Here is a 16,968-nt window from a genome sequence, read left to right as displayed (position 1 = left end):
TTGCTCATTGGTGCTCAATGGTCATACATGGCCAGGAAACACTCATTTGAAAACAAGATCTTTGATTCAAAATTACAATGCAGACCTTGAGCTGTAGCAGGGAGATGTAGCAGGGACACTGGGAAGTGTCACATTTGCAAAAAATAGAAAATCATGACTGCCTGTCTATTCAGATAAAAAATTTTTAAAAATCAGAGCAGGTAATTGTCTATGGCCTAGCCCACACTAGTAAAAATGGATTAAGGGGACTAGTTTAAAGTAATCAATTGCTTTGAAGCATTATTTAAAATTTGTTTGTATTTGGTGTGCACGTCTCGACAATGATTCCTACAGGCTATCTGAACTCACACAATTCACCATCAAATGTCCACACAGGCACATTTTTTAAGCAAGCAATAAGACTTCATGCAGGTAGATGGTCTGAGTTTTCAAAACACAAAGGAATTAACCAATTACCTGATTAAGTTATCTTATGAAAATATGAAATCATTTCTCATCAAAAATCAATGGTAGGGGTGAATTACAAAAATAGATGTATATTTAGACAGGACACAGAAATAAAAATCATTTGATTAATTTCAATCACCTTCTGTTACATGCATTTAATTGTTATATAGGAATGCTATGCATTTTTTGTTGGTTTAGTTTAAAAAATGTACATTATGGATTCATAATAAGCAAATGAAAACAATACAGGCTCACATTAAGAAACTTTTGAAAACATCATTGTAAAGGCTCTTCCACAAATGGAACCTGTTCAAATTTTGGCAAAGGTATGCAAGGGGATTACAATTAAAGGAGTAAAAAATACCAGTGAACAGCAAGGTCTGCAGCATCTGAAAAGAGAAGAAAGACATTAACCTTTCATCAAGTGAACTCTGAAAAAAGAAAGCAGAGCTTCAAGAAGCAGACCCACATATTGTCTTTCTAAATGCCGATGAAGCTGTTCATTTCCAACAATTTTCTGTTATTTTACATCAGTTTTGCACCATTTGAAGTTGTTTCCTCACCCGTTACAATTGTAGGATTGTTTCCAAATCTGTCCAATTATCTATTGCAATAATGCCAGAGTACAAATTTTCTGGAGATGATTTTGTCACCCATTATTTCTACTGGTCCTTCAAACTTTAATTTTACTTTAGGAGATGGCAGTTACCACCTCTTGTAGGTAATTTGGATGCCATGCTTAGACTAGGCGCAAGTACAATTGCAAGTGGTGGCTGATTTGTGGTGAGCAAATTTAAGTATGCGGATCTGGTACTTATTCTGCATTCAACTACATCAGGAAATCAAAGACTGCATCTTCATTACAAGTTATTCTGAGAAGGAATGAAATGCTAGATGATTACATGCTACCCGAATACTTGGTTGATAGCAGCGTACAAAACGCGGGAAACTGCAGCAGACGCTAACCCACTGTTGGAACAGAGCACAAAGAACGCTTCATAATATTGCATTCCTTCTTTTAAAAAAAGTCATGTCAAAATTCATACCTTTTACACATAACTACATTTTGATAACAGTACATTCAGATACAGCCAAGCAATTATTCTTATAGCTCAAACATTTGTTTTTCTCCTTTTAATTTTCCTCATTTCCCTCATCCTGATGATCCACATGGGCCACGATTTCGATGGCTTGTATTTGGGTTTCACTGTCCGTGTCAGGTGCCTTGTCATCACAATCTGCTTCTGTCACACCATCTGGGTCCGAGTCCATCCCTGGTCCAGGATGAATTTCGATCACAGTCTGTGATTCTGCTGTTGATTGGTCATCACTGTGGCTCTGAACAACAGAGGCCAGACCAGAGTCCACTGTAACCAGCTCCACAGGGCCGACACTCATACCAGCCATTGTTGTGATGGCGTTGCTGTCTTGGATGGCGGCTGTGCTCAGCAGGGCAAGGCTGGAGGCAGGATGAATGGTGACCGTGTCAGAGGTAGTTGTCTTGGGCGCATTGACCACAGCAGCATATCTGGTGAAGAGCTGTGACCCACCTGAAAGTGTGTGGACGGTAACAGGGCTGGATTGCTGGCCAATGGCCACAGGCATGGTTGTGACATTGGCAACAGAAAAGTTTGTTCCCATTGGTGTGATTGCAATAGGTGATATAACAGTGAACTGAGGTTGTTGAACCGGTGTGGTCGGGGTCAGAATGGTGGCTGAGGCAGGTCTCTGGAGTCGAGGGCGCTTATTAGGTTTTGGAGTGGCAATAGGCATCAGCACCACATTTTGTAATGTTTGGTTTTTCAGCTTCTGTTCCTTGGCCCGTCTCCTCTGCTCCTCCAGCTGCCGTTCCAGTTCTTTGGGAAGAAATAAAATGAGAATAGGAGCAAATAGGAAAGGAGAAAAGTTCAATACCACAACAATATCAACTGTGTTTATCCTTATTAATCCATGGTTGGAGCTCAGCATGTATAATTACAAGAAATTAAAAATGATGTAGAGTGAAATTAAATTGCAAAGGTAATACCATTTATTATTGAATGGATCTTTAAAAACAGTACAGTTTAAAGAGTGGACTTGAATATAAAACTCCACAACTATACACAAGTGTAATCAACAGAAAGGTTTGATTCAACTCTTCACAATAATTATCTTGCTGAGATCTTCACACAAAGTCCTGAAATACCCACACTCCTCCAATTATTGCCACTTGCACTTCACTGGTGAGCCTCCATTCAAATAAGCCTCTAGCTCTGGAATTATTAACACATACTTTTCCAATTCTCTCAAGACTCTTGAAAGCCTTCCTCCGAGTGTTTGATCACCTGTGTTATTTGGTAGTGTTAACATTTGATTGACAATTCTATGAAGAGCTATGGAATGCTCTGTGTTTAACACATGTTATTTTGGAGGTTTAGTATATGATGTTAATTACTAACATATTCAAAATTCTACAAAGAAGCCCAAAAATCAATGGCCACAACCAGGTTGGATGTCAAATGAGATATTAAAAAAAACCTGCACGTATTAAATCCCTAATACTACAAATATTTAAGTATTAGAAGCTTGGTGTCGTGCAACAGTGGAAGAGTTCCAAACAGAATTTTTTTAGTGCTCAACAAAAGTATATTCCAGTTAAAAACAGAGACAGTAATGGTTGGGATAGCCAGCCTTGGATAGCTAAGGAAATAAATGAAGTCATCAAATTAAGAGCTCATGCATGCAATGTTGTCAGCAGTAGTGGGAAACTGAAGGTTAGGGAAACTTTAAAAAGGAACACAAAACTATTAAGCATGCAATAAAGAATAGATTATCAAAGTAAGACTAGCACAAAATATAAAAACAGAGTAAAAGTTTTTATAATTATACAAAGTGGAGAAGTACGCTAAAGTTAATGTATATCCCTTGAAAGATGAGGAGGGGTAATTAATGTAGGCAATGCACAAATGGCCATGGTCTTGAACAAGCATTTTGGGTCAGTCTTCACAGTGGAAGACTTGTCTAACATTCACAAAGATGTTGTGGATGAGCACCTCAGTACAATTGCTATCACTACAGTAGCGCTGAGAAAACCCAAGAATTTAAAAGTAGATAAATCCCTTTGTTTTGATGGAATGCACACTAGGGTTGTTAAAATAAATATCAGAATTTATAGCAGAGGCATTTGTGATAATTTACTAAACTTCTTTATACTGAGCAGGTCCCAGCAGATTGAAAGACAACAGATGTCATGCCACTTCTTACAAAAGAATGTAGGAAAGGCCAATGAGCTTCTGTTGTCAGAAAAATGCTTAAAGCTCTCATTAAGAAATAACGAGACATCCAGATGGAAATTGTTCCATCAGGCAGACGCACCATGGATTTAAAAGGGCAGGTCACTAAAGCTATAACAGACACAGAGGAAAGGAAAAGGTGGATATTGTACACTTGAATTTACAGATGATGTTCAATAATGCACTGCATAAAATACATCAGCAAGATAAGGATCCATGGAGCCAAGAATAAAACATTAACATGATAGAGGATTGGTTAATCAATTGAAGGTGGAGAGTTTGGATAAATGGGTGCTTCTCTGGTTGGCAGTGGTGAGCAGAGTGCAGCAGGGATCTGTGCTGCGCCAGCAACTGTTCATGATGTATATTGATTTGGAAGAGAGGGTAGAGCATAGTATATTCAAGTTTGCTGATGGACACCAAACTGTACAGAGTATTGCATACTGGTCTCCTTACTTGAGGAAGGAAATACTAGCTTTGGAGGCAGCACAGTAAAGGTGCATGGGGAGTAGGGGGTGGCCAGGAGAGCTTGATTCATGTGGGTCTATATTCACTGGAATTCAGAACACGAGGGAACCTTATAGAAACACAAAATTATGAAAAGGTAGACAAGATAGTGGCAGGATAGTTGTTTCCACTGGTAGGTGAGACAAGAACCAAGAAACAAAATTGGAGGAAGTAGATTTAGGATGGAGATGAGGAGGAAATGCTTTTTAAACAGTAGTGAATCCGGAATTCTCTAAGGAAGCAGCAGACACTGCCTCAATAAATATATTTAAGACACAGATGCTAACAATCAATGTCTTCATCTTACCAGCAAGATCATTGTGAATCTGTTCTTGGCTTTGATCAGTCTGGCTCTTCCTGTTGTCTAGTACCTTTTTCACAGTCTCCAGGAGGCCAAAAGTATGTGCCATGTTGTTCAGAACTGCAGCATCTAAAACCAAAATACACAACACTCTGTAATGCTTTTTTAATCCAGAACTGGAGGAGAACCTTAGCATTAAGATTTGGGCATTCATTAAAGAAATTAGAGGAAATTTCTTCACTCAGATGTCTTAGATGGTTAGTTGTTGAATATTTAAAAAGGTAAAGATCAGTGAACGTTTGGAATGAGGAAACAAGTCACGAAAGAAGAGTTGAACTTAAAGATCAATTCATAAAATACAACATAGAAATCGGTCCAGTGAGTCTATACTGACAATCAGCCAAAGATTCACATTAATCCTACACAATCCTGTTGTCCCTTCATTAAATCAGATTATAACAACGGCCAATTAACCTGACAACATCTTTGGAATGAGGAAGGAAACCTTAGCACCTAGGTCTCTGATGCTGAGGCAGTGCCTCTGCTAGCTGCATATTATTGTATGGTAGAGTAGGATAGTCAATTCCACTTCTTGTAGCATGCGTTTCATTCTTAAACTGAACCACAGGCTGTTAAAAATCCCTACTTGCCTATCTCTCTCCCTGTCAAGGTATAGCTTATTATTTGGATACGACTGCTAACCATTCCTGGCGCAATTCCTGTCTGCATCCACCCTTCAAAGCTGACATTCTTCACATTCACTTACATTAACAGAGAGCATCTGCAAAAATAGGATTTTTGGCTTTCTTGTATTCCAGAACTGCTACATAAATGATTACCAAACCTGCAACAAACTAGCGTAATCTTCTCCCATACTGCAAGGATGATGGATTTAATAATGCAACTGTCAATTTGCTTCCCCCAACCCCCAACTGCAAAATTCCATGTCTGTCATAGATATCATGACAGAAATGCTTCCATTCAGGTATACTAATAGGGTTATGAGCCACGTATTGAACTCTGCATGTATACACTAATGAATAGTGGACCCCTTCAAACCACCAGGTACACAAAACTCCAACAGCACAAACAAGAAAAATGCAAACATGACTGAATAGCTTAGCCAAGGCCATACGGCGTCTGTCAGCTTTACCCGAGCCCCCACTAATCTAGCCTCGTACTGGGAGAGAAAACAAAATGGTTGACAAAATTTCAAGTTACAGACATTTGGATGGCATCTTTCACAAATGTTCCAATGAGATCAAGAAATAAGGAGTTTAGGGAGCTTGGCAGAAGGCTGAAGAACACGTCCTCAAGATGAATGCGTGGCTGAGGAGTTGGTGCATGAGACAGAGTTTTAAATTTTTGGACCATCTGGATCTCTTCTGGAGAAGATGAAACCTGTTCAAATTGGATGACTTACACCAGAACTCAAAGAGCAGCAATATCCTTACGGGCAGTTTTGCTGGTGTGGCTTTGGAGGGTTTAAGCTAGTTTGCAAGGGGATGGGGCCTGGAGGAATAGGTCAGTGGAAGAAGTGCACAGTGTAAAGCCAGATCTATCATTTTGAGAGGATTTGAGGAAGGAGAAGCAGAATATAGCATACAAAAGTAGTAAGGTAAAAGGAATGTACTTCCTTGAATGCAAGCAGCATCAGGAATAAGGTGATGAACTGAAACTTGGATACATACATGGAACTATGAAGTAGTGGCCATTAGAGACCTGGCTGGCACCAGGGCAGGAATGGATCCTGAATATTCTTGGATTTTAGTGTTTTAAAAGGGATACAGAGGCTGGGGGTGGGGGAAGAACGGGAGGCATTACTGGTCAGGGATATTATTACAGCTGCAGAAAGGATGGGTAATGTAGCAGGATCCTCTTTTGAGCCAGTATGGGTGGATGTTAGGAACAGGAAAGAAGCAGCTATTCTATTGGGAGTATTCTATAAGCCCTCTGGTAGCAGCAGGGATACTGAGGAACTGATTGGGAGGCACATTTTGGAAAGGTGCAAAAAATAATAGGGTTGTTATCATGGGTAACTTCAACTTCCCCAATAGTGATTGGCACCTGCTTAGTGCCAAAGGTTAAGATAGGGCAGTTTGTTTCCAGGATGGATTCCTGTCACAGTATGTTGACAGGCTGACTAGGGGGAATGCCATATTAGATCTAGTATTAGGTAATGAACTGGTCAGGTCACAGATCTCTCAATGGATAAACATTTGGGGGACAGTGACCATTGCTCCCTGGTCTTTAGCATGTCATGGACAAGTATAGAGTCAGAGAGGACAGGAAAATATTTAATTAGGGAAGGGGAAACTATGAGTTTACAAGGCTTGAACTTGTGGGTATAAATTAGGATGACATTTTGCAGAGAAATATACTATGGAGATCTAGTTGATGTCAAGGGATCTCTTGCAGGATATTAGGGCTACATTTGTACTGGTTACTGGTGAGGCAGAGAAAGAATGGTAGGATGAAGGAACCATGGTTGACAAGAGAGGTAGAAAATCTAGTCAGGAAGAAAAAGGCTGAATACATGAGGTTTAGGCTGCAAGGGTCAGAAGTTCACTTGAGGAATATCAGGTAGCAAGAAGGGGACACAAGGAGGCCATGGCGAGTTGGGTTAAGGAAAATCCCAAGGCATTCTTCACTTTTGTGAAGAATAGAAGAATGATAGGAGTAAGGGTAGGACCGATTAGAAATAAAGGTGGGAAGATATGCCTGGAGGCCGTGGAAGTGGGTGAGGTCCTTTATGAATACACACAGGCATATCTTCCCATATATGTATGTATGTGTATACCTGCATACACATACATATAGATGTGATATTGTATTTTCAGTTTCATTCCCTTTTCCTCATTGTACTGTTTTTATTATAAACACCAATAAAAAAAATTAAAAGAGAGAATGCATTAGAGCAGTTAATATGCAAGAGGACAGATCAAGTTCCTGGGGCCTGACAGAATATTCCCCAGGCTGAGCTTCTGGCTAGGATCTTTGTGTCCTTGTTATCCACAGGAATTGTACCAGAGAACAGGAGGGTGGCAAATGTTGTCCCCTTGTTCAAAAAAAGGAAGCAGAGAAAGGATTCTTAGAGATAGGATATATGGCATTTAGAGATTCATGGTCTGATCAGGGACAGTCAGCATAGCTTTGTGAAGAGCAGATCATGTCTCACAAGCCTGACAGAGTTATTTGAAGTGGTGACCAGACATATTGGCATAGTGCGGTGGATGTGGTCTACATGGATTTTTGTTAGGCATTTGACAAGGTTCCACATGGTAGGCTTATTCAGAAAGTCAGAAGGCATGGTATCCAGAGAAGCCTGGCCATGTGGATTCAGAACTGGTTTGACTGTAGAAAGCAGAATGTTGTGGTGGAGGAAGTACATTTGGATTGGAGTGTGGTGTCTAGTGGAGTCCCTCAAGGATCAGTTCTGGGACCTCTGCTTTTCATGGTTTTTATTAACAACTTGGATGAGGGGGCAGAAGGGTGGGTTGGCAAGTTTGCAGATGATACAAAGGTTGGTGGTGTTGTAGATAGTGTAGAGGATTGTAGATTGCAGAGGGACATTGATAGGATGCAGAACTGGACTGAGAAGTGGCAGATGCATTTCAATCTGGAGAAGTGTGAGGTGGTATCCTTTGGAAGGACAAAGTTAATGGCAGGATTCTTGGTAGTGTGGAAGAGGAGAGGGATCGGGGGGTGGGGGGCCATGTTCACAGATCCCAGAAAGATGTCCCACAGGTAGGCAGAGTAGTTAAGAAAGCTTAAGGGGTGTAAGCTTTCATAAATCGAGGGATTGAGTTTAAGAGCAAAGAGGTAATGGTGTAGCTCTACAAAACTCTGGTTAGACCACACTTGGAGTACTGTGTCCAGTTTTGGTTGCCTCATTGTAGGAAAGATGTGGAAGTGTTGGAAAGGGTGCAGAGGAGATTTACCAGGATGATACCTGGTTTAGAGAGCATGCATTAGGAGCAGAGATTAAGGAAGCAAGGGCTTTACTCTTTGGAGGGAAAGAAGATGAGAGGAGACATTATAGAGGTATAAAGATCATAAGAGGAATAGACAGAGTTGTCGGCCATAGCATCCTTCCCATGGCACCAACACTCATTACAAAAGGGCATGGCTTTAAGGTAATGGGTGGAAAATTCAAAGGAGATATTCAAGGAAGGTTTTTTTTAAAACCCAGAGAGTGGTTGGTGCATGGAAATGCAGTACCTGGGTCAGTAGTGGAGGCAGGTACATTGGTGAATTTTAAGAGACTACTGGACAAGTAGGTGGAGGAATTTAAAATAGAGGGTTATGTGGGAGGCAGGAGCTAAAGGTTGGGACAACTTTGAGGGTCGAAGGGCCTGTACTGTTCTATGAAACCAGTAAATAGATTTCAGGAGGTGAGATAACTTGGTCAAAGAAATGTGCTCAAAAGATTCGACTTGATCAGTGGGAATGAAGGTAAATAGGAGTTTATGAATGGCAGCTTTATAGTAATTTGCCTCCAACTAGAAATAGTGATGGAATTAACTGAATGGTGAATTGATCAGACAGTTGTTTGGTCTGCAAAAGCATAAGCAGGCAGGAGGCTGAAAGTAATTTTTTGTAAAATTATCACAGGCATCCGGTAGACAATTACTTGAATCTACTCACCTGTAATCTGCAGGGGAGTTTGACCCATCCTTTGCTGAACACCAGCCAGCATCTCCATTAGCTCCTTCTGAATATTGGTGACAACTTCCCCCAGCAACCCTACGTCTGCTATTCCTTTCCAAAAAGCCAAAGTGTCTTCTGCATCAAGTAAAATGACCTCATAAGTGTGAAATTCCACCAATACTGGTTAAGTCCAGGATGATAACTTATAATTACATTAGAAGCCTTCAACAATAAATGCAAAACAAACACTCCATTGCCATTTTCTCAGAAAACTTGGGCAGCAAGAACCCACATAAATTGATGGTCCACACGACTAGCTAACAACAGTGCATAGTTCAATTTGTACTGACTTCACTGCAACATGTAATGAACTGGAGGTGAAATACTAGAAAATCTGATCTCATGATTCTCCATTGGATTGATCACCAAGTCCAGGGGCAGAACTAAGACATGCAGAGTTGAAGGACCAGACGCACTTAGCTTTACATTAAATACGTAGTGCCACGTAATGTATTTTAACAGGAACATCACTTTGACAATGTAGGGGTTTTTAAAATTTTATTTAAATGTGTTCAGTAATATCTGATTAAAAGAGACGTTTTTACAAGTTAAAAAGCCCTCTGATGTTACAACTATGAAAAGGCCATCAAGGAGAGCGCCTCAGTTCCTGATCTGCTACAAACCCTGGGCAATGCTAGGACCCATGGGCTGCAAAAAAAAAAAGGCCCTGAGAAAAGCATGAGCAGCAAGTGAAATTGAGTACAATCCATCCTGATGACATTCAGAACTAATAAATATTTATATTTACTACATTGCTACAGTTTGGAATCAATATTTACTAAGATTCTGAAGCAATTAATACAATTGAAACACCCTGTTGCTATTTGCTGTCAAATCAACAAATCAGAACATTCCAGAGTAAAAGAGAAAGTGGATGAATGGACAAATTCACCGAGTACTCTATTAAATATTTGCATTCTTTTCAATTTTGTGCAAATACATTTGGAAAGGAGGAATTGATAGGGATATGGGTAGAAAGGGAACACAGAACCAACGGACAATTCTTTTAAAGGAACTTGCACAGGCACAGAGGTAAATGGCCACCTGGAGAGAATCATGGTATCTGCACAATATACCTTGGCCCTTCTAGTTTTCTCAACTCATGCTCACTGGAAGGATATTTTTATTCTTTAAAATTTAAACATGCTGAAAATATACACAATACGAACACATGTTTGCCCTGTGCATGCATTCCCTGATAGCTGGTCTATGAGATTAATCTGCTACTTTGTTTTCAGTAGTAGCCCCATTAATCTAAAGTGAAGAAAACTGACAGAATGGGCTTGAGTAGGCTACTTAAATGGTGTATTTTGAGACACAAAGAGATCCTTGAAACATACTGGGATGGAGGTTAATTGGGTGGCACAGACTCGTGGACCGAAAGGGCCTGTTACCACGCTGTATGTCTAAAACTAAAGAAAATTTCATAAAATAATTATTTTTTGAAGTACTGCTCCTTCTATTATATAGGCAGTTAATGTACAGCCTGCTCACATAGACATGAAACAGATAACCAGAATCGCATCTTAATGAGAGCAACGGTTAGCACAATGCTGTAACAGAACCAGCAACCCAGGTTCAAATCTGGCACTGTTCTCCCTGCCTCCATGGATTTTCTCTGGTTTCCTTCTGGGGCCCAGTCTGAAACTCCAAAATTACCAGAGATTTCTTCACCATCTATGCTGTTTAGATTATCTGTAGGTTAATTGGGCAGCATGGACTCGTCTATTATCGTGCTGTGTCAAAACAAATAAATTTAATGAGAAACAATGGGCAGGAAACTGGGAGGGGTAAATATGGCCCAGCTGAATGTCTCTTTCAAAGAAAACAGCTGTTTAATAAAGTAGCACTCTCAGCGCCAATCATAATGTGTTGTAGGACTAAAATCACAGCATTCCAATATTAACTAATCAAGCAGTCCCTCAACATGCAGGATTACTTGGTTTCACTACAGATTTGTGGGTTCAGAATTTTCTGGTTGGCTAGTATGGGAACCACAGATTTGTTTTTTCACAAATAGAGCAGGAGGTGCCTGATATGGTAGTTTGGGAAGAGATACCTTTATTTTGCCCTGTATGGGTCTTCAGTGTGCTATCAATGCCTGGACTCAAGGGGACCAATGCCATCTAAAATACTCCTTAACCACTGATGGGTCATGGGCCAGAGATTCTCAACAATCTGTGGGAACGCTGCAAATGTTCTCTGATGGATTTAAGCACATCCTTCAATAATTTTCACTGTCCACTTAAAATCCTTTCAATGAGACATCGGAATACAGGATTTGCTTCAGGAGTCTGATATTAGGCATGCAAATGATGCAATCTGTCCAAAGAAGCTGAATTAAAGTAATTTGTGTTGGAGATACAGACCTGGCAGAAAAAGAGGCATTTTCACATTAAGTCTTCTTCATGATATGCAAAATGCATATATTTAACTTTTATTACAGCAGACATATTTTTGGGGGAGGGGGGAGAAAGGGAGAAATATTGATTTTATCCTTTCCTTATCAAGATTCAAGATAAACTGAAAACAGATCATTGAAGTATGAATGCTAACTTGTACTTCACTGGGTGAGATATCTTATTTGTTTCAGCATTATAAATTTTAATTACATTAAAATTTTAAATTAAATTTAGACATACAGCATGGTAACAGGCCATTTCCGCCCACGAGTCCGTGCTGCCCAATTTACACTCAAACAACCTACAATCCCGGTATGTTTCGAACAGTGGTAGGAAACCAAAGCCCCTGAGGGAAATCCATGCAGATTCCGGGTGAGTGTACAAACTCCTTACAGACAGCATGGGATTCGAACCTGCTCCCGATCACTGATGCTGTAAAAGAATTGTGCAAACTGTTACGCCAACCGTTCTGCCCCAGGATTGAGCGATTGCATTTTATAATCAGAGAAAGCAAATAGTTTTAATGAAAAAACACATTCCACTCCTATACTGGAGCAGAAAGCAGCCCCCGATTTAACTAGAAACTCAAAGAAGCCCAGTCTGAAAGTACAAAATTACCAGAGATTTCTTCACCGTCTTTCCTGTTTAGATTGTCTGTAGTAACTGCGACTGTGGTGAGGGCTGGACTCCACTCAATGCACTCTTCAGTGTTCTCTTCAGACACAGTGATGTGGGCCCCATTGCCTACAAAATTAAAATTTGAAATATATGAATACAGTAGATATAAATATATACAAAAAAAATACACACATATACACTTAACAATTCAGAAACAATCCTACATATGAAAATTGAAGCCAAGAAAAAACTAGCTGGTTCATCAAGTCTGCACTTTACTTGCGATACCTGGAGCACTGTGACAGAACACTTCTCTTCCACTGGCAACATACATACAATTTGAGGTCACAGAAAAAAAGGACTGACAAATGGCTGAAGTGGTTGGAGTGTGTGATTTTAATTAAAAACTCCTTCCTGATCACACCTCAGGTAATACAGCTGTTAACTGCTAATCAACTTACCTTCTAAATGTGATGATCTCTGTTCCAGCCAGGAATCAGTCCAGCTTTCTCTCTCTTCCTCAAAGGTCTGCAGAGAGTCAGCAGCCAGCACACCAGCCGACAATGCATTCCAGAAGCTCACTACTCTCTAGGAAAGAAGAGAACCGCCCAACATCTAGCCTATTCCTTACTTTTTGCGAAGTTTAAATGCATACCCCAGTCCTCCCCAATCTATCAAAAGGCAGTATTCCACCTATATACTCAATACTAGCCTGCATTTAACTTTACCTCCAGAAGGAACCAATGTGATGAGCAGTTATACACAGGGTTCTGGTAGACGGAGTCAGAAGTCCCCACGTCCACTGAGGCAACTTGAAGCTAACAAGCATATTCCAAAGAATGGTAGGTTTGAGGTGGAAAGCTGGCGGTGCCATGGGAAGGAGACAAGGAGCTCCAAATGGTTGGGAGCTTTAAAATCATAAGCCCTTTAATTAACTACCACCTGAGACATTCAAACCACAGAATTTGTTCTACATCAGGCTTCAAGAGTAATGTAAATATTTAAACAATCTGATATTGTAATTAAAGGCTGGGTCAAAGGAAACATCCAAAAAGAGCAGTGATGATATCATCCTTCCTGGATGCTGCTGTCTATTGCAGCCATTCTCAAATTTTTTTTTGGTCTATGGCCCCCTTCCCTGTGAAGCAGTCAAATTTAGTTGGTTTCTTCCATACCTCTCTCCTATAGGATGCAATCAGGTCCTGATTTTCTCAGGGTTCACCTTTTGTCTTTTGAAGTTGCCTCAGTGACATGTTAGTCTTGTACATGAGAATGGATTCATATTGTGCAGTCTGGATAAAGATAGCAGGATCCTCCCCCCCCCCCCCAAAAAATGACAGTTGGATTTGTAAAGAATTTCTAACTGATGGATTTCTAATGACAGTCCAACAACTTCAGTTACTTTTACTCACTCCCAAATTGAACAAAACAATTCAAATTCTCAACTACCATGGTGCAGCTTGAACACACGATCAGTACCTCATCATTTTGGATGCTAAAGTTGGATGCTAGCAGGAAAACAGCAAATGTCACAAAGACAAAATGCTGAAGACATACACACTCACGCAACATTCCATGAGGATTTTGTTGAAAAATTTCACCCAACACATTGACCATTCTAACCCCAGAGACATTTTTTGTCACAATCAAAGAATGCATTTGCTTTAGGCTTTAAAAGCATACAGCAAACCATTGATGAAGAAAAGAGCATACTCTTGCAGTCTCGTTAGGACTGCAGAAGTCACATACAATTCACAGCTGATAAAGTTACAACACTCTCCCATCAGTTGATACCTCCATCACTGTGGCATTACTTACCTTCGATGGAAGTTGGAGTCTGTATCACATTGCTCTGCTGGCTGGGAACTGGTGCCCTCGCACTACTGATCAGAAGGTCAAACTTTGTGCTGCGGCAGGTATTTGTGCAAACTTTATCATGTTGAAAGAAGTCCAATTGCCCAGAATCCATCATCTTCCTACCAATAATGCAACCAAACATTAGACATAAATAATATAGGTCCCTTTGCACCATTTCACCTACACCATGATCTTTAATTTCTATTTAGACTTTATTTTGACTCAGCTGGTGCTCACCATTGCTCCTTCCTGTTTTTGTTCTTGGTTCCAACACAAAAGGAAAGTAACAAATACAGATTTAATTCCAACTTTCAAAAAGGAAATGAAGAGTCATTGAAAATTAATAAATTGCAGAGATCAAGATATAAACAAAGGGAATAGAGGTAACTGAATAGTTACTTCAAACATCATTACTAAAACCAGGACAAATATCCTCCTACTTTACTGCACCATTCTATAATAGGAGTTTAAGCTGTTGTAGTAGTTTTATACTGCAGATGGAGATGTTCACCCCCTTTCTTCATTCAAGGCAGTGTTGCCTCCATTACAACTGGAGCATTTATTCCAAGTAATCATTCCAAATGACTCTCGCAACATTTTACTAATCATCTACCAGTTTAAATTAAAAAGTACTCCCAAATGCAATTGTGATTTTATCAACTTTAGCATCATTCTACACTATGGATTTTAGTCATCACCAGAACTTTCAATTAAAAAAAAAACAAATTGGAGAATAAAACAAATACTTGCAATCCACAAGCAAGATCCCTATTACATTCTAAGGAAGTTCCAATGGAAAATTTATTTTAAGGCTTTTCCAGTGTTTTTTAAAACTTGAAACCATTAACACAGTGAAGCCACATTTGGTGTACGTCAACTGACAAGAGAACATTCCTGGTGGTGATTACCATGCTAATCAATGAGTAAGCACAAAAGCATAGGATCAATGGAAGGAATGGGGCCACAGAGGGGGAGGGGCAAGGGAAGAGCAAAAGTTATTACAGTTGAATTTTTACAAATACAGGTAAGCCTATTCACAATGAGCATGCAAGTCACTGACATGCAAGCCAATCGAATACTTCCATATTTACATAATAGACATGTGAATTCCTCAAAGGAGGAGCATTTCAAGTTGTTAGATAACTGCTGAAGACTACTAAACTTTTAACTTCGCTGTCACAAAATATCGTGGTTAAATATGTAGCAGTACCAAGTCAAAATTCTGATCGAAATAGAGAAATTTCAGGAATTGTGACTGTTGGAGAAAGGGAGGAAAGTTTTATCTCTCTCTATAAACAGCAATAAGATTGATAAGGTTTTTTTTGGCTGAGGTATAAATATGGCTAACAGAGTGAAATTCTAAAAGCAATACACAAAAGTCTACAGCAGTGGTTTTCAAACTTTTTCTTTCCACTCACATACCACCTTAAGTGAACCCTATGTCATAAGTGCTTTGTGATTAGTAATGGACCACTTAAGTTGGTAAGAGGATGTAAAAAAAAGTTTGAGAACCATTGCTCCTGACCCAATTGTTGCCAAAATATTTTGCTAAAGAAAAATTGTCATTGGTCTATTTCCTTTGGAGTTATGAAACCGTGCACATAAGTCAATTAAGTACAATTAAAATAGTGATATGTGAGTGGAAAGAAAAAGTTTGAAAACCACTGGTCTACAGATACTGTGTTGAAGTAAAAACACAATGCTGAAGAAACTCAGCTGATGAAACTGCACAAAGCAAAGATAAAGATTCTTAACCAACATTTCAGGCTTGAGCCCTTCATCAAGGCATACCTCGATGAAGGACTCAAGCCCAAAGTGTGGATGATGTTTCTTTATCTTTGCTACATAAAGAACACTGTTTGACCAGAGTAAAATTCTGTACTTCTCTTTGGAAAAAGTGCTTGCAATTTTACACATCCGCTAGAAAGGACAGAAGATGCTTCAGTTTAACATTTTATCTGATAAACAAGAAGATCACCCTCAGTTCAGCAGATCGTTTAGTGAAGATGAGTTACCGATAGGAGATCTTAGTTGTTTATAAGCTATTGTGTCCAGTTTTGACTGAAGGTCTTTGATTTGAAACATCAATCAATTCAGGTTCTGCCAGACCTGCCAAGTGCATTCAGAATTTTCTGTTTTACTTCACTAGATTATAAACTTTGTAACCAACACTAAAGTGGTATTTGATCTTATCTACTGATAGGAATCAAGTATGATGCACACGATTCATTATTAAGAATGATAGACAAGAAAATTAATGGGATAACATTTTGCATGGAAAAATAATGACAATATTTTTGATGGGCAGAAGAGCTAGGATTGGTAGGTGAGTGTTGATCAATTGTTCCAGATACAGTATTCAAAGCTGGTGAAAGTAGTTCTAAAATTAGAAAAGCATATTGAAAATCAAAAAACAAGTAATCACCCAGGCAGTTCAAAATTATATAAGGAGGAAAAAAAAAATTTCCATTCTTGAAAAAAATTATACTAACCTCAACATTACACCACCTATTCTAATTGCCCGTTTCCAGTCCTTCAGTGTAGATTTTCCTGCCAGGTGTACAAATTGTTTTGGGCTTATAAGTTGTTCATTAAACTGAAAAATGAAACAGAAGAATTCTATTTAAATTCCAAATATTAGCGCAGCAAGGAAAGGGCATCTTCTGTGGAAAATGGAACATCAAAAATTAGCAAGAGCAGAAGAAAGAAAAGGCCAATTAGCCACTTGAGCTTTATTCCATTTACTACCATCATGCATAATCCCACTTGGCCTGAATACCACTTACATTCTTATTTCTCATTTCTGCCAACTCCCTTGTAGCTTTAAGGCCCATCAATCTTGCCCTTGAACATA

General features: G+C 39.4%; 1 protein-coding gene across 5 annotated transcripts in view; it reads right to left on the bottom strand.

Moving 5' to 3' along the window:
• Nucleotides 1–582: 582 nt before the first annotated feature.
• The window catches only part of LOC138741395 (glucocorticoid modulatory element-binding protein 1-like), a 28,186-nt gene continuing 11,800 nt past the window's right edge, over nucleotides 583–16,968 (bottom strand). For 4 of the 5 annotated variants that reach the window (XM_069895417.1, XM_069895418.1, XM_069895420.1 and 1 more), the window contains 6 exons: nucleotides 16,607–16,710; nucleotides 14,076–14,233; nucleotides 12,258–12,383; nucleotides 9,175–9,312; nucleotides 4,534–4,656; nucleotides 583–2,303 (listed from right to left, as the gene is read on the bottom strand). In XM_069895417.1, the coding sequence (XP_069751518.1) occupies nucleotides 1,582–2,303; nucleotides 4,534–4,656; nucleotides 9,175–9,312; nucleotides 12,258–12,383; nucleotides 14,076–14,233; nucleotides 16,607–16,710 (1,371 nt within the window). In that variant the 3' untranslated portion in view covers nucleotides 583–1,581. The remainder of the gene's footprint in view (nucleotides 2,304–4,533; nucleotides 4,657–9,174; nucleotides 9,313–12,257; nucleotides 12,384–14,075; nucleotides 14,234–16,606; nucleotides 16,711–16,968) is intronic. The other variant, XM_069895422.1, reaches the window with a different exon arrangement.

The sequence above is a fragment of the Narcine bancroftii genome, chromosome 8 (assembly GCF_036971445.1).
Source record: "Narcine bancroftii isolate sNarBan1 chromosome 8, sNarBan1.hap1, whole genome shotgun sequence".
NCBI classification, from domain to species: domain Eukaryota; kingdom Metazoa; phylum Chordata; class Chondrichthyes; order Torpediniformes; family Narcinidae; genus Narcine; species Narcine bancroftii.
This window is presented reverse-complemented; position numbering and strand designations above follow the sequence as displayed.